This window comes from Tachyglossus aculeatus, unplaced genomic scaffold (assembly GCF_015852505.1).
Source record: "Tachyglossus aculeatus isolate mTacAcu1 unplaced genomic scaffold, mTacAcu1.pri scaffold_166_arrow_ctg1, whole genome shotgun sequence".
Taxonomy (NCBI): Eukaryota; Metazoa; Chordata; class Mammalia; order Monotremata; family Tachyglossidae; genus Tachyglossus; species Tachyglossus aculeatus.
The window spans coordinates 362,319-380,942 of NW_024044889.1; the positions used below are offsets into that span (position 1 = coordinate 362,319).

At 45.9% G+C, this 18,624-nt stretch overlaps 1 protein-coding gene across 1 annotated transcript; it reads left to right on the plus strand.

The window, feature by feature from the left end:
* The first annotated feature begins 1,630 nt into the window (after positions 1–1,630).
* LOC119923269 lies at positions 1,631–2,821 on the plus strand. Its single transcript, XM_038742727.1, has one exon. It carries the CDS (start codon positions 1,631–1,633, stop codon positions 2,819–2,821), a length of 1,191 nt encoding a protein of 396 aa, XP_038598655.1.
* The last annotated feature ends 15,803 nt before the right edge of the window (positions 2,822–18,624 follow it).

Below are 18,624 nucleotides of genomic sequence, written 5' to 3' on the forward strand. Positions count from 1 at the left end.
CTGACTGCCAGTTCTCTGTAATGTCCACCAGGCTAAGCTACTACTACTATTACTATTACCACTACTACTGTGGTTCCTACTGCTTCTATTATTAGTATATCTGTTACTGTTTGCTACCCCTCTCGGTGGGGTGTAGCGTAGGTGTCACTGTCTCACTCTGTCTCTGCCTCTCTCTTTCCTCTCTCCATCTGTAGCTGGTTGCCCTCTTTCCCTGCGTGTGCTCTTTCTCTCTCTCTCTCTCTCTCTCTCTCTCTCTCTCTCTCTCTCTCTCTCTCTCTCTCTCTCTCCATCTCGCTCTCCGAAAAGCATCTCTGTAGATTTTCCTTCCAAGGAACTCGCTGGTTAACTTCCTCTGGCTACAAGGGTCTACCGAAATTCTGGGAATTATGGAAATGGGAAACAAAATAATGCGGATATTAGAAAGAGGATATAGTATCATCATCATCATCATCATCATCAATCGTATTTATTGAGCGCTTACTGTGTGCAGAGCACTGTACTAACCGCTTGGGAAGTACAAGTTGGCAACATATAGAGACAGTCCCTACCCAACAGTGGGCTCACAGTCTAAAAGGGGGAGACAGAGAACAAAACCAAACAGTATGTGTTTGACCACAGGGTTCCACACACATTTAGCGCACAAGAATGACTAGAGTGGCTGAATTAGAACATTTGATGGGCATTTATTCCCAGTTAAAACGTTACCTTTTTTAAAGCTCAATTCTTTTTTGAAATCACCTATCAGATTATCGACATTATAAACACTTTCAGAACGGACTATTTTTTCCATGATACGGTTTGTCTCTGTTGCCGAAATGTACTTTCCAAGCTCTTAGTACAGTGTTCTACAGTGTTCAGCGGTCAATAAATAAGATTGAATGAATGGATTTTCACCAGTCATGTATTTACATACTAGTTCTTCAGAAGACATTCCATTGATACATACCATAATTTTATTGGTAATTCAAGTGACAAACCATGAGGCGTTCTTCATCTTGTGGAAGCACATTTTCCAGTTTTTCTAGTCAAAAGTTTCTAATTAAAGAGTTTTATTTCACTAGAATGATAAATTGATAATTTATCAATTTAATGATTTATAATTTTAATGATTAGAGCAGAATCATTTTGCTGGGGAGCACTGTCAAACTCTTGAAACAAAGTGCTCATTTGGGAGAGATTTAGAGGAATCTTAAAATACTATGAAAATATGTGTATACATATATACATACATAGAGTTTGGGGTATTGTGGCAACTGCACATCTTTTGGGACACGAGAAGACAGGTCAAAGTAGAAAAATGGTCCTTTCAAATTACACCACAAACTTGGAAAAAGATGTGGAGAAAATGTGGAAGTTGGGTGAGTTCTCACTCAAGAGAGAATGACCTATGAGTTAAAGGTGAGAACACTGACTCCTTCACACATGGAACTTCCCAGAAGAGGGAGCACATTCTCTCTATTACAGCGAACTAGGAGGGCGTGACACAGAAACACTGATTCACACCTCTTTCTCTGAAGAGCCTCGGTGTCGGGAAGAGGGTCCATAAATACTGAGAGTTGAGACTTCGCGGTAGTTCTTCATTCGTCGCTGCCTGGACCTGTGCAGACTGCGAGCGGAACCCGTACAGAACATGAAGATCTCTGCGCCACAGAGACGCCTCTGTGGCATCATCTTCGGAGACTCCACTCCGGCCCCGGAGCACTGCTGCGAGCAACGCTGTTGCTGCGAGGGCCGGATCTACTGCCGCCAACTCTTTGGAAGCCCCGACCTGTGGGAGGACCAGAGAACCCCGGATGGAGAATCCGAGGCCAAGGAAGGCCTGAAAGAGCACAGATGGCCGGAAGAGACTCAGGTCCCTGCGAAGGGGGACGGGCTCAGTTCTGTGGTCCAGAAAGAGGATGACCTGGTGCGACAGGGGGAAGGTCAGAAAAGGCAGGAGAAACTGTGGAGGGATGAGGAGGAAAACCAAACAGAAGAACTTGGCCCACTGGAGCAAATGGCTCTAGAGTTGGAGAGGATGCGGGAAATGTATTGGGAAGAGAACGTTAAGCAGGACCTCCGGGAGACAGAACAAAGTCCCGAGGAATGGCAGACCGAGGAGAAGGGGACACAGACGGAGGAGGGGGAGCCGGAGTGGCCGGTGGAGATGGACAGTGAGGCGAGTGGCGAGCTGGTCCAGCAGGAGACAGAAGAAACTCCTGAGGATGCGTGGAGCAAGGAGAAGGGAACGCAGACGGAGGAGCAGGACTCCGTGGGCCCGGAAGAGGTGAAAGTGGAGGAGGCGGAGGAGCCGAGGCCCAGAGAGAAGCGGGAAGAATCAGCCGGGGAAGAAGATGGGCTGAGGGCCCGCGGAGCCCATGGGGGCGCCGGGCCCGGCCTTCGGAAGCTACCCACGGCTCCTTGGTTTCCGGGCGGGAGCCATTGCTGCGACTGGCTGTGTTCCTCCCTGGGATGGGACTTGTGCCTCCGTACGGGCCTCCCGGCCGATGTCCTGGCCCTGCTCCCTGGCGCCGAGGCCGAGGGAGGCCATGGAAGCTCCGGCCTGTGGGAAGCGGCTCGGGGGCCTCCTCGCGGGGACAGGCCCCAGCCTTTGCAGGAGGCCGCCCATCCCTCGAGGGAAGGATGGCGGGCGGAGCAGAGGGGAACGCAGACAGACCAACAAGACCCATTGGACCAAGAGGTTCTAGTGCTCGAGTGGGTGTGGGAGAAGGCCGGGGGCCGAAACGGCGAGCGGCATCACCGGGGGACATTGCTAAGACTGAATGTTCTGCTCGACGTGTCCGGGCCAACGGGCACTGCCTCCCCTCGGGGCGGGCGCTGACCGAGTGAGGCGGCCCCCGGGGAGCCCGACTGGGGTCTGGATTGAGGACCTTTGTTGGCTTGGGCTCCTCTGAAAGACTTTTTATGATCACGTGTGTGGCTTGTGGGGGTTAAGGGGTTTTTCAATAAAGTGCTATTTTAGTTACAGTTATGTCCCTGTCTCCTGTGCTGAAGAAGTGGATTTTACCTCGATTTGGGGCAAAGACATTATTGCCCTCATCGTAGGGCTGGGGTGCGTTTTGGGAGGGCTGGGGCTCTGCTCCGTGCTCACTAGTCAATATGATCGCAACTCTATGCCCCCACATACACTGTAAGGCCTTCTCCCTTCACATCCTAGAGAAAAGAGTTTTGCAATAAAGTGCAATTTTAGTGATCATTCTATCTCGTGTGTCCTATGCTGAATAACGAATGTACACTGATCAAGAGCAAAGGTAAATACCGTTGCCCTCATCCTAGAGGCAGGGGAAGGCCTTGGCCTGGCTGCGTTTGCCCTGAAGGGATTACAAAGGATTTACCACATTTTTGAAGTCATTCCACCTCTCCTACGTGGCGATGCCATACGCAGTTCGGCATGATGGCATCACGGTGTCCCACCGCACCACTCCACCAACATCGCAAATCCTTCTCCCTTCACATCACCAGATCACAGCCCTCCACTGACTCTAGGCTTTAAATTAAACGACGTTCACCACATCAAGATCTCCAAGGACATATGCTAGGATCTGTTGATCAAAGAGCGGTCGATCCAGGAAGAGATTGACAGCAAAGGGAAGGAACATCCTAGCCTCGGGTTGCGATAAACCCTGACACTTCTTTTTTCAGTCACCTCTCCCACTACCTTGTCCCATTGTCCAGGATAATAGTAATAATAATGATAATAGTATTTGTTAAGCGCTTACTACGTTCCAAGCACTGTTTTAAGCACTGAGGTTGATACAGTATAATTAGGTTGTCCCACGTGGGGCTCACGGTTTTAATCCCCATTGTAGAAATGAGTGAATTTAGGCACAAATGAGTAAAGTGACTTACCCAAGCCCATACAGTAGACAAGTGGTAGATCCTGTCTCTGTATGTTGCCAACTTGTACTTACCAAGCGCTTAGTACAATACTCTGCACACAGTGAGCGCTCAATAAATACGATTGATTGATTGAGAATTCACGTCTTCTGACTCCCAAGCCCGTGCGCTTTCCATTAAGCCACGCTGAAATGTGTCTCAGGAAAGGTGCTGGAGTATGATTGGCAGGGGTGGGACCATATCCAAAGAAGAGAAGACGGAAGATGGATGAAATGGGAGTTGGCAATGTTTCCAGTTGGGGACATGGCCTGCGGCTGCATGTCCGGCCCCATCTGAATCCCTCATACCCTAGGTTCAGTCCCTGGCTCTGCTCAGATCAGGTCAGGTCAGGACAAGGGAGAGAGACCTCTCCCATCAGCAGCCCTTCTGCCACCAGGAACTGTGTCTCTCTAGGGATTGTGGGGGTAAGCCACCGGAACATCTCGACTGAATTAGAATTAAATTAAAAGACGCTCACTGCATCAAAATCTCCAAGGACAAAAGCTGGAACCTGCTGATCAAAGAGCGGTCGATCCAGGAAGAGATTGACAGCAAAGAGAAGGAACACCCTCCCCTTGGGTTGCGATAAACAGTGACATTCCTTTTCTCAGTCACCTCTCCCACTACCTTATCCGTTTGTCCAGGGTAATAGTAATGATAATGATAATGGCATTTGTTAAGTGCTTACTATGTGCTAAGCACTGTTGGAAGCGCTGGGGTAGATACAGTGTAATCAGGTTGTCCCATGTGGGGCTCACAGTTTTAATCCCCATTGTATAAATGAGTGAATTTAGGCACTAATGAGTAAAGTGACTTACTCAAGGCCACACAGCAGACAGGTGGTAGATCCAAGGTGAGAATTCACGTCTTCTGACTCCCAGGCCCTGTGCTCTTTCCATTAAGCCATGCTGAAATGTGTCTCAGGAAAGGTGCAGGAGTATGTTTGGTGGGGGTGGGACCATATTCAAAGAAGAGAAGACAAGACAGGAGATGGATGAAATGGGAGTTGGCAATGTTTCCAGTTGGGGACCTGGCCTGCGGCTGCATTCCCGGCCCCACTCACCTGCGTCCCTTATCCCCTAGGTTCAGCACCTGGCTCTGCTCAAATCAGCTCAGGTCAGGACAAGGGAGAGAGACTTCTCCCATCATCAGCCCTTCTGCCACCAGGGACTGTGTCTCTCTAGGGATTGCGGAGGGAAGCCACTGGAACATGTCGATTAAATTAGAATTCTGTAGAATTAGAACATATGATGGACATTGATTCTCAGCTGAAACCTTACCTTTTTAAAGCTCAACTCTTTGAAATCATCTATCAGATTATCGACATTATAAACACTTTCAGAACGGACTATATTTTTCCATGATACGGATTGTCTCTGATGCCGAATTGTACTTTCCAAGCGCTTAGTACAGTGCTCTACACACAGTCAGCGCTCAATAAATAGATTGAATGAATAGATTTTCACCAGTAATGTATTGAAGTACTAGTTCTTAACAAGACATAGCATTGATACATACCATAATTTTTATTAGCAATTCAAGTGACAAACCATGAGGTGTTCTTCATCTTGTGAAAGCACATTTTCCAGTTTTTCTATACAAAAGTTTCTAATTAAAGAGTTTCTTGAGTAATTAGGCCTTCCTTTGCTCATAATAATAATAATAATGATGGCATTTATTAAGCACTTACTATGTGCAAAGCACTGTTCTAAGCGCTGGGGAGGTTACAAGGTGATCAGGTTGTCCCTCGTGGGGCTCACAGTCTTAATCCCCCTTTTACAGATGAGGTAACTGAGGCACAGAGAAGTTAAGTGACTTGCCCAAAGTCACACAGCTGACAACTGGCGGAGCTGGTATTTGAACCCCTGACCTCTGACTCCAAAGCCCGGGCTCTTTCCACTGAGCCACGCTGCTTCTCATGGCAGAGATACTCAATGTCATGATATGCTAACTAGTCAAACCCAAAAGCATATCAAGCATTATATGCGGAATGTATTTTCATGAAAAATGGGATGGAAAGTATGGGGTATCCAATGGGATAAGAATCTCTAAATCTCCTGCTACCCCACCCTGAGGAACGGTTGTCCAGGGGCAATTAATCCTGATATGTCACTGTAGAATTAGAACATGTGGTGGGTATTCATTTATTCGCAACTGAAACTCTTGCCTTCTCTACAGCTTAAATGTTTTCTTTTAAATCACCTAACGGATTATAATAACTTTCATTGGAAATTCAAGTGGCAAACCATGAGGCGCTCTACACCTTGTGAAAACACATTTTCCAATTTTTCTAGTCAAAAGTTTCTAATTAAAGAGTTTTATTTCATCAGTTTTATTTGATCAATAGTGAGTATGATTTGAGTGAAATTATTTTATGCTTGGCATATAGTAAGCGCTTAGCAAATATCATCATTATCATCATTATTTTTGTTCTAGGAGGGCACCGTCCAACTCTTGAAACTTAAAGTGCTCATTTGGAGATATATAGTGGAACCTTAATAAACTATGAAAATATATTTGTCCATATATATATATATATATATGTATACATACATATATATATAAAGAAAAGGAGTCCGGGGATTCTGGCAATTCCACAGAAGAGGGGAAACGAGAAAGGTCAAAAGTAGAAAGATTTAGGTAAGGCCATAGTCCTTTCAAATTGCACCACAAGCTTGGAAAAAGATTTGGAAAAGAGGTTGAAGATGGGTGAGTTCTCACCCCAGAGTGAATGACCTATGGTGTGAATTCTGCCTCCTTCACGCATAGAACTTCCCAGAAGAGGGAACACATTCTCTCTGTATTCCAGCGAACTAAGATTTAGAGGAATCTTAAAATACTATGAAAATATGTGTATGCATATCTACATACATAGAGTTTAGGGTATTCCGGCACCTGCACATCTTTTGGGACACGGGAAGACAGGTTAAAATTAGAAAAATTTAGGTAAGGCAGTGGTCCGTTCAAATTACACCACAAACCTGGAAAAAGATGTGGAGAAAAGGTGGAAGTTGGGTGAATGCTCACGCAAGAGAGAATGACCTATGGGTTAAAGGTGAGAACACTGACTCCTTCACACATGGGACTTCCGAGAAGAGGGAACACATTCTCTCTATTCCAGCAAACTAGGAAGGCGTGGCACAGAAACACGGATTCACACCTCTGTCTCTGAAGAGCCTCGGTGCCGGGAAGAGGGTCCATAAATACTGAGAGTTGGGACTTCGCGGTAGTTCTCCATTCGTCGCTTCCTGGACCGGTGCAGACTGCGAGAGGGACCCGGATAGAAACATGAAGATCTCCGCGTCACAGAGACGCCTTTGTGGCATCATCTTCGGAGAATCCACTCCGGCCCCGGAGCACTGCTGCGAGCAACGCTGTTGCTGCGTGGGGCGGATCTACTGCCGCCAACTCTTTGGAAGCCCCGACCTGTGGGAGGACCACAGAACCCGAGACGGAGAAGCCGAGGCCCAGGAAGGCCTGAAAGAGCACAGATGGCCGGAAGAGCCTCAGGTACCTGCGGAGGGGGACACACTCCGTTCTGTGGTCCAGAAAGAGGATGACCTGGTGCGACAGGGGGAAGGTCAGAAAAGGCAGGAGAAACTGTGGAGGGATGAGGAGGAAACCCAGGCAGAAGGACGTGACCCATTCGAGGAAATGGCTCTAGAGTTGGAGAGGATGCGGGGAATATATTGGGATGAGAACGGCAAGCAGGACCTCCGGGAGACAGAACAAAGTCCCGAGGGATGGCAGACTGAGGAGAAGGGGACACAGACGGAGGAGGGGGAGCCGGAGTGGGCGGAGGAGATGGTCAGTGAGGCGAGTGGCGAGCTGGTCCAGCAGGAGACAGAAGAAAATCCTGAGGATGCGTGGAGCAAGGAGAAGGGAACGCAGATGGAGGAGCAGGACCCCGTCAGCCCGGAAGAGGTGGAAGTGGAGGAGGCGGAGGAGCCGAGGCCCAGAGAGAAGCGGGAAGAATCAGCCGGGGAAGAAGATGGGCTGAGGGCCCGCGGAGCCCATGGGGGCGCCGGGCCCGGCCTTCGGAAGCTTCCCACGGCTCCTTGGTTCCCGGGCGGGAGCCTTTGCTGCGACTGGCTGTGTTCCTTCCTGGGATGGGACTTGTGCCTCCGCACGGGCCTCCCGGCAGATGTCCTGGCCCTGCTCCCTGGCGCCGAGGCCGAGGGAGGCCATGGAAGCTCCGGCCTGCGGGAAGCGGCTCGGGGGCCTTCTCCCTGGTTCAGGCCCCAGCCTTTGCAGGAGGTCGCCCAGCCCACACGGGAAGGCTTTCTGGCGGAGCAGAGGGGAACGCAGACCGACCAACAAGACCCACTGGGCCAAGAGGTTCTAGTGCTCGAGTGGGTGTGGGAGAAGTCCAGGAGCCGAAACCGCGAGCGACATCACCGGGGGACATTGCCGAGACTGAATGTTCGGCTGGAAGTGTCCGGGCCAACGGGCACTGCCTCCTCTCAGGGTGGGCGCTGACCGACTGAGGCGGCCCCTGGGGAGCCCAACTGGGGTCCGGACTGAGGACCTTTGTTGGAATGGGCTCCTCTGAAAGCCTTTTTATGATCACGTGCGTGGCTTGTGGGGGTTAAGGGGTTTTTCAATAAAGTTTAGTTACAGTTATGTTGCAGTTATGGTTATGTAAATTTTAGTTACAGTTTTGTCCCTGTTTCCTGTGTTGAAGAAGTGGATTTTACCTCGATTTGGGGCAAAAACATTATTGCCCTCATCGTAGGGCTGGGGTGGGTTTTGGAAGGGCTGGGGCTCTGATCCGTGGTCACCTAGTCAGCATGATCGCAACTCCTATGCCCCCACATACACTGCAAGGCCTTCTCCCTTCACATCCTAGAGAAAAGAGTTTTTTTAATAAAGTGCTCGCCTGGGGTCCGCACTGAGGACCTTTGTTGTCATGGGCTTCCCTGAAACAAGTGTTCTATGAACATCTACGCTGCTTGTGCGGCGTAAGGGTTTTTTAAATAAAGTGCTATTTTAGTTACAGTTATGTCTCTGTCTCCTGTGTTACAGAAGGGACTTTACATCGATTTGGAGCAAAACACCCTAATCCTAGGGCTGGGATGGGTTTTGGGAGGGCTGGGGCTCTGCTCCGTGGTCACCTACTGTGCATGATCGTAACTATGACCTAATATATGTCCTAATATACCACTGTAAGGCCTTCTCCCTTAACATCCTAGAGAAAGGAGTTTTGCAATACAGTGCTATTATAGTGATCATTCTATCTCGTGTGTCCCATGCTGAATAACTGGAATGTACACTGATCAAAAGCAAAACACCGTTGCCCTCATCTTAGAGGCAGGGGAAGGGGCAGCCTTGGCCTGGCTGCGTTTGACCTGAAGGGATTACAAATGACTTACCTCTTTTTGGAAGTCATTCCATCTCTTCAAACCAAGCTTTGGATTCCAATGAGTGTTGAAACTGTTATCGGGTTGGGAGGGCATTAGAAGCCTGCTGCAGTAATGAAGGTGAAACCTTTGGTAAAGGCTTCAATGAGCGTTTTAGCAGTTGGTCTGCAGAGGAACGAGCAGAGTTCAGCAATGTCAGGGAGATATAGCTTCAGGATCTGGTGAGAGACTCAATATGTGGGTTGATTGAGGCAGCAGAGCAAAGGCGCTTGCCAACGCTATGGAGTTGTCATACAGAGAGAAAGATAGCGTCATCGACAGTGGCAGGAAGGGCAGGCAGACAGGAGAGAGCTGGCTATGAGTGGGAAGGGGAGGTGTTGTGTTTTGGACATGATCAGCGTCATAAAGGATGGAGAAGTTGTTTTGGGGCAGAGCAGAAGGTTGAACTAACGCAGGTGAGGGAGGGGTTGCTATGGCACTTGCGTTTAGACAGGGGGCTAATTGTCATAGAAGGTGGTATTGATTTATGACTAGTTGTCGGGATCAAGGCTCTGTTTTGATGAATCCTTTCTCTGGTACGACCCCATAGGTTTCGACCCCGCGCAGGTGCTGAAAATCATGCTAAACATGGCAACTAGGTTCTGACTGCTGGTTGGATTCCCTCTCAATAGGGCCGTCCACGACATCCATACTGTATCACTCAGGTGATACATCTCTGGGTGGAAATCATAGTAGGCGTGGGGGTGGGCAGGGGTTTCCGTTGTATGATTCATTTATATCATTATCTGGACTGTAAGCTCATCGTGGACAGGAAATTTTGTCTGTTATGTTGTTATGTTCTTGTCCCCATGCGCTTATTACAATGTCCTGCACACAGTAAGCACTCAGAAAAATTGGACTGATTGATTCTCAATTTCTTTCTTCCTTTCACTCATTCTTTCTCTTTCATTCATTGTATTTCTCTCATTATAGCTCTCTTTCTTTATTACTCCCTCCCTCCCTCCCTTCCTTCCTTCCTGCCTTCCTTCCTGCCTTCCTTCCTGCCTTCCTTCCTGCCTTCCTTCTTGCCTTTCTTCCTTCCGCCCTCCCCTGTTGGCGTGATTTCTTGAGATTCTCTCATCTATCCAAATTTAGCCTTTGTTCTCCTTTTTCATGAGTGTTCCTTTCCAACAGAATATGGTACCAGTCTTTGTTACTTTCCCGGCATTAGGAGGTGATTCCTTGAATCACATTACAGCCCTGGTTTCCTGTGAGTGTTCTTGGCTCGGATGTTCTCTTCCCATTTACCGGGAACGTGGATCTACACGCCAACTGCTACTACTGGCTAGTTTCTTTCTGCTGAGCACGGTAGTCCCTGTTCCCGACACACTCTACTGCTCATATTCCTAAGGTGTACAGCACAAGGAAATGTAGAATTCATCAGAGTTGGCAGGCACGTTCCGTACCTATAATGAGCTTGGTGTCAAAAGAAGTAACGTGGCTCAGTGGAAATAGCACGGGCTTTGGAGCCAGAGGTCGTGGGTTCAAATCTCTGCTCTGCCGACAATTGTCAGCTGTCTGACTTTGGCGCAAGTCACCTAATTTATCTGAGAGGGCTCATCACCCTGTGGATATGTTTTGAGCAATAACAACCTACAAGGCTGCATCATTTCACTGGACTGTCCCTGATGCTATGTCTATTCTTTGAATTCAGAGAGGATTGCTGCAGTCCCCCAATGAATTTATCATCTTCCATGTGAGCCTGACTGGGGTTCAGACTCTGAAGAGACTCTTGGGGATAAAAACATCATCAAGGTGAATTCCTACTGTGGACAAAACATCTGCCAGTGGTTCATCCAACATTGAAGTTCACAAAAGGTGTTCATTGAATGGTGCACTTCCCTTGAGAGCTTTTGATAGAATAGAGAGCCTTCCAATCTCTGCCATTCAGAATGGCAGGACCACCCCAGGTGATTGACAGCTGCTTCTGGGAAGTCTCCCAAGTCTTCCTACTCAGTCTAGAAATTCCCAGCAATGAGGAGCCTCTATCTGCAGGCTGGACCAGGAAAGAGAGGCAATGGACAGACCACCTAGATAAAAAATAGTAATCATTATGGTATTTATTAAGCTCTTACTCTGTGCCAGACACTGTATTACGTGCCGGGATGGGTAGAAGCAAATCAGACTGGGCACAGTCCCTTGTCCAACTTGGGGCTCACCCACATATTTGGTCTTTTAGTTGTCACTACAGTGAATCAATCTTTGCAATACTTCTTGTCTCTCATTTTGTCATTTTAACTTCCTTGAAATCTCTCAGGTCTGAGGGGAGATGCACAGCTGTTTCACTTGCACTACCCACATCACTGTTATCTTATTTTTAGTACATTTTATCTTTGTGTGTGTTTGTAACCTACATCCAACCCTGTCCATCAATGACTGACAGCAGTATTTTATTCTATTATAAGTCCCATGTTAAACCCCTAAACATACATTCTGAGAAATTCAGAAGTGAAAAGCTTCATGGAAGAGGTATGGTGCAGGAAAGTGACTGTTATCACCCATAAATGTCTCAGTACCAAATTAATTTATTGGTATTTGCAGAAATTTGTTAAAATAGATTTTCTGTTGATTTTTTGAGGAGAAATTTCCCCACTATTGATCAAGAAGATGCTTGACACTGAAATAAGTAGATCATACACGCAGACAAGCACAGTCACCCTTCTCTCCCATATTTCATGTTCATATTAATGTCAGTCTCCACATCTAGACTGTAAGCTCATTATGGGCAGGGAATGTGCCTGCTAATTCTCTTGTATTACACTCTCCCAAGTGCTTAGAACAGTGCTCTGCACACAGTAAACACTCAATAAATACGATTCTTTGATTGATTGATTAATTGATTGTTGGCAGAGAGAGTGGGTGATCCAAGAGTCAAGTCAACGAAGTCGTCTTCTCCATGTTCGGTAGCTGTCACAAGGGAGTGGTGGAGAACACCTTCCCTGCCCCTAAACCTGGATTCAGAGATGCTGAGATGCTTTAATTCTCTTGGGGGAATGATTTGGGCTGGGAAATAGATAGGCAGGGATAGGGCTTTGGTGATTTGCTCCAGCATTCCTTAGCTCCCCCAAAATGCCCCAGACATAGCCTTTTACCTCATTGATTTTTCAATGCTTCGAGAGGCCTTACTTTGGCCAGCAAGTAGCCAGGACTTGCTGGTTGTGAGTGGCCAATCAATTCTCTGAAGTAACCAAATGCAAACCTCCTATAGAGATGGAGAGGGATAGAAGGAAGAGTTGAGATGTTCTTTCAAGTAAGAGGGGAAGAATCACACCTTACTTGTAAACTTCAATTTCAAAATTTGCTTACAAATGGGTCTCCAAATATTAGATCCTGCTGGACATGCTCCCTCTAGTTATTTGTAGCATATCCCGTGGCTTGCTGGAAAGAACCCGGGCTTTGGAGTCAGAGGTCATGGGTTCAAATCCCGGCACGGCTAATTGTCAACTGTTTGACTTTGAGCAAGTCACTTCACTTCTCTGTGCCTCAGTTTCCTCATCTGTGAAATGGGGATTAAGACTGTGAATTCCCCGTGGGATACCGTGATCACCTTGTAACCTCCCCTGCTCTTAGAACAGTGCTTTGCACATAGTAAGCACTTCGTAAATGCCATTATTATGATTAATATCTCAAGAGCCCAATTCTCCCTTCCTGCTGATCCTGGTGCCAGGTCATACTTGTCAGTTTCTTGCACTCACTACCGAGTCCCCGAAAGGGTATGGCCTCCACGGTATCCTCAGCAGGATACATATGAAATAGTAATGATAATTATAATTGTGATATTTGCTAAGGGCTTACTATGTGCCAGGCACTGTACTAAGTACATACGCAAATCGGGTTGGTTGCTATCCCTTTCCCATGCACGATTCACAGTCTCAATCCCCATTTTACAGATGAGGTAACTGAGGCTCAGAGAAGTGAAGTGACTGTCCCAAAGCAGCAGATAAGTGTTGGAATATGTTGAAATGATATTAACTCTTTAACCAGCAGCAGGTATGTGACAGACAGAGAAGGGGTTGACGGGTGGTGTTATTTGCCTAAGAGGTATTTGATTGGATTATGGATGTACCTGGGCTCCCCTACCAAATTGACCTCCATCTTGTTAAAGGGGGTGATTTACAACTTGCTAATGAGTCTTGCTAATGAGTTGACGAATCCTTTGGAAGATTTCTCAGTTCTAGAATGCAAACTGAAGCAACCTGGGAGGACTTGGGTTCTATACCTGGCTTTGCCACTTGTCTGCTTTAGGTCCTTGTGTAAATCAGTTTTCTGTGTCTCAGTGACCTCATTTATAAAATGGGGATTATGTCAGTAAACCCCATGTCGGATGTGGACTGTATCCAACCTGATTAGCTTGTACTTACCCCAACACTTATTACAGGGCCTCTATATACCGTGATTTATTTATTTATTTATATACCTATTTATTTATTTCTATTAATATCTCTCTCCCCATCTGGACTATGAGCTCTTTGTGGGTAAGGAATGTCTCTGCTTGTTGTTTTACCATACTGTCCCACGTGCTTAGTTTAGTATAGTGCTTTAGACACAGTAAGCACTCAATAAATACAATTGAATGAATTAATGAATGCCTGGCATACAGTATGCACCAAAAAATACCATTAAAAAATAAAACATTACAAAACAAAAGAAAAAAACAAACTCGACAGTTTCTTACCTCTTTTCACCAAGACATAGTAGAGCATAAGGGATGTGGTTTCAGCCAGTCAGGAAATCATATTTATCGAGTGCTTACTGTGTGCAGAGCTCTTAACTTAGCGCTTGGGAGAGTAAAATATAACATTATAACAGACACATTCCCTGCACACAATGAGCTTTAAGTCTAGAGGGGGAGACAGACGTTAATATAAATAAAATTATAGATGTGTATGTAAGTTTTGTGGGGCTGGGAGGGAGAAATAATAAAGGGAGCAAGTCAAGGTGACGCAAAATGGAGTGGAAGAGGAAAGGAGGGATTAGTCAGGGAAGGCTTTTTGGAAGAAATGTAATTTCAATGAGACTTCAAAGAGGGGGAGAGTAATAGCCTGTTGGATATGAAAAGGAAGAGCATTGCAAACCAGAGGCGAGATGTGGGTGAGAGGTCGATTGCGAGATAGATGAGATTGAGGTACAGTGAGAACGTTGACATTAGTAATAGGAGAATGAAGTCTACAGGAAGATACCAAGTGACCTGGGGCCTTGTGTGCTTTGAAAGACCACTTTAATGGGACACCATCTGTACTGCTGACTGATTCCCATTCTTAAGTGGATGTTATCTACATAGACCTTCAGTGTAGATGAGCTGGCATTTGTGAACAATATTTTCATCCGTGCATTCTGTCAGAATTAATGCATTATTTTTGGCTAAATCCGTGTAATACCCTTGAGGAAAGGTTCTCTGTGGGTGTGAAATATTCCTCCCCCACAAAATGCGGTCACTGGGGGCCAAGGATTGGGTAGGTTTGGGAACAGAACAGGGAGCATCCATGAATACGACTGGTGAATCTGGACTAAGCTGCCCATCAGAAAGACTCTTGCCTATCAGGCAAGCAGGAAGGCAAGGTTGGAGTGCAAGCCCAACTTTTGCCTGAATTTAAAGAGAAATCTGTTAGAGAACAAAATAGAACATTCAGTAACACCAAGTGGATTTACCATGTATAATAAGACCAAATGTTAAATCAACCTGAAATGGATTAGTTTTAATAGATCCTGTCCTCTCTTCATCTTTGTTTTTGTTTTCTGAACTGATAATTTTGCTTCCTGTTGCCAAGATGTAGCACTGGCTCCTTTCCTAAGGAAGCATTCTATTTGTCAGATTCAACTCTTTTGTCCTCTAGATTATAAGCTTGTTGTGGGCAGTGAATGTGTCTTCCAACTCTGTTATATTTTACTCTACCGAGCACTTAGTACAATGCTCTGCTCAGAGGAAGTGCTCAATAAATACCATTGATTGATTGTGGCTATTAACAATGTTATCAACCTAAAGTGCCCACTGATGTTGTCTTCACTTGACAAATGTGTGAAATCAGAGATGCAAGTCAGGCAAGCAAGTGAGCATTCTCTTTTGCTTGAAATACATAGACAAATGAGCTGGAAAATTTCCCTCCAAAATTTTTCTCAGCTATCTCCTCTAAATCACCAGTGGATATTTGATTGCAAGGTTCTGGTGATTGGCAATTTGATGATGATCATAAGGGGAACAGAAAGGATTTCTCTTTTGGGATCAAAATCCAGTGAAAATATGTTTTTCCTCCCTTGCATCTATATTCATTTTTCTAAAGCAAAATTCAGTTTGGCATAATCTTGGGCAAACCTTCCGCTAGGGGAGACTGGTCATAATCCCATGAGGCTGATTGGACAGAATGTCATGAGGTTCCTGAATATCTGCAGAATCCAGTTTAAATGTGAGAAGAGAAACAGTGAACCTAATGACTCTGCTTCAGGGCAGACCTAGAGCAAGGATGGACAAATCGAGTCCGGTAGAGATGTTTGTCACAGTCCGGGCAAACTATATTCTTTCTGACTGACCTGGAGAAGTCACCAAGTTTTTAGTGCACTTAGAAGTCCTCCTTCATAAAGGATCCAGATGTTCTGAGAGGAGGATCTTGACCTACTATTGCAGAGAAAGATTGGCAATCAAAGGAAATAGGACTAAAATTCATTGCTGCTCTAAATCCAGACTTTACTCCAAGAAATGAGATCTCAGATTACGTTTGCGTTTATCCAGAAGCCACCTGGGATGTTATGGAATCTCCGACCTGGTGTTTTTCTAGTTTCTAGAATTTGGTATCTTTGTTAGGGGTAAGAAAACGAGGCTGAGAAACATGGTTGTGGCTGGAGAGTGGCCACCAGTTCCACGTTAACCGTGTTAGGCTTGTGTCTGTTCTACCTCAAGGAGACTGTAACTGGGGCAAGCCGTTGCTGGAGTTGGGTGAACAGGGAACAGAGGAAGAAATCCATATCTACAAAGGCACAGGAAGTGAGCATTTGGATGGGTCTTTAATCACTCCTCCCAAGCAAAAGAAGTCACACTTTGGTTTTATCTTGGAGCAATCAGGATACTATAAATTGATCAATTTACTGAGCACCTACTGTGTGCAGAGCACTGTATTAAGCACTTGGGAGAGTACAATGGAATTAACAGACATGGTTCTTGCACTTAAGGAGCTTGCATTTTAGGAAGGAAAATAGATACTGAAACAATGTAGAGAGAGGAGGAAAGAGCAAAAGGGGAGGTCTACATGAATTAATGCTTGAAGAATTTATTATATAAGATGTGGACATAAGTGTTATGGAAGCTTGCGTTTGTAGGTACTCCGATGGCACCGAAGTGCTGAGATGGCAATTGAAAGAAACATAGCCTGAAGAGAGGAAATAATTAATCAGAGTAGATCTCTTTATCAGAGATATGATTTCAGTAAAACTTTGAAATTGGGGAGTTGGAGGACGAGGGGAAGAAGGTTCTGTAGGATTTGCAGAGGAAGGGAGTTCCAGGCAGAAAGAAAAAACATGAGAAAGTGATCCCTAGCAGAAGACAAAAGAATGCAGCACCGTCTGGGAGGAGCGAAGAGTGCTCTTTGGATGCAGTGAGGAAAGAGAGTGGATAAGTACGAAGGACTGAGTTTATTGAGTGTTTTAAAGCCAACGATTAGGAGTCCCTACTTAATGTGGAGAGAACTGAAAAACCATTGGAGGTTTTTGAGGAGTAGAGAGATGTGGCAGAACAACATATTAAAAAGATCAACATTTTAGAGAACCAATGTGGTCTAATGGATAGAGCAGAAAGAAGGACCTGAGTTCTAATCCCTGCCCTGTCTTTAGCTTGCTATGAGACCTTGGGCAAGTCACTTCACTTCTTTGTGCCTCAATTACCTCATCTGTAAAAATGGGATTAGGACTGTGAGCCCACTTTGGGACATGAATTGTGTCCAACCTGATTAGCATGTATCTATCCCAGCACTTAGTATAGTGCCTGGCACATAGTAAGCACAGAACAAATATAATAAAAAATAAATGTTGGGCTCAGAATGAAATATGGATAGGAGAGGAGAGTGACTGATGCATCTGTCAATCCATGAGTATGTCTCTGAGAGGGAATATGTCGCCTGCTACTAGCTAAAGTAGTTTAGCAAATCAATCAATCAATCAATCAATCGTATTTATTGAGTACTTACTGTGTGCAGAGCACTGTACGAAGCGCTTGGTAAGTACAAGTTGGCAACATATAGAGACAGTTCCTACCCAACAGCGGGTTCACAGTTTAAAAGGGGGGAGACAGAGAACAAAACCAAACATATTAACAAAATAAAATAGAATAGATATGTACAAGTAAAATAAATAAATAAATAAATAGAGTAATAAATATGTACAAACGTATATACATATCTACAGGTGCTGTGGGGAAGGGAAGGAGGTACAATGAGGGGATGGAGAAGGGGACGAGGGGGAGAGGAAGGAAGGGGCTCAGTCAGGGAAGGCCTCCTGGAGGAGTTTAGCTCTAAGTAGGGCCTTGAAGGGAGGAAGAGAGCTAGCTTGGTTGATGGGCAGAGGGAGGGCATTCCAGGGCCGGGGGATGACGTGTGCCGGGGGTCGACGGCGGGACAGGCGAGAACGAGGCACGGTGAGGAGATTAGCGGCAGAGGAGCGGAGGGTGCAGACTGGGCTGTAGAAGGAGAGAAGGGAGGTGAGGTAGGAGGGGGCGAGCTGATGTAGAGCCTTGAAGCCGAGAGTGAGGAGTTTCTGCCTGATGCGCAGATTGATTGGCAGCCACTGGAGATTTTTGAGGAGGGGAGTAACATGCCCAGAGCGTTGCTGGACAAAGACAATCCGGACAGCAGCATGAAGTATGGATTGAAGTGGGGAGAGACACGAGGATGGGAGATCAGAGAGAAGGCTGATGCAGTAGTCCAGACGGGATAGGATGAGAGCTTGAACGAGCAGGGTAGCGGTATGGATGGAGAGGAAAGGGCGGATCTTGGCAATGTTGCAGAGCTGAGACTGGCAGGTTTTGGTGACGGCTTGGATGTGAGTGACGGCTTGGATGTAGCAAATGAGCTATTGAGGTTGGGGGACAATACTACAAACATCATAGGAAATTATCCACTTTGGTATTGCACATTTAACAAATATATCTCTTCCATTCTGGCTGATCATGACTTCAATTACTTTTTTTTCATCTCATTCAAAGGAATTTTATTCTAACTCTTATTGGCCAGCATTTTTCTTTAATGATGATCATGTCTGGAGATTGTAAAGTCCGTATGAATGTCTGTTTCTCCTTCATGTGCTTATATCAAGGCAGCTAATTGGAAAACCACTTATTTAGGGCACCAGTAAGCCCCATAAAACTGTG

Excerpts from the sequence above, each read along its gene's own strand:
- LOC119923269 (XM_038742727.1), top strand. The coding sequence starts at position 1,631 with ATGAAGATCTCTGCGCCACAGAGACGCCTCTGTGGCATCATCTTCGGA.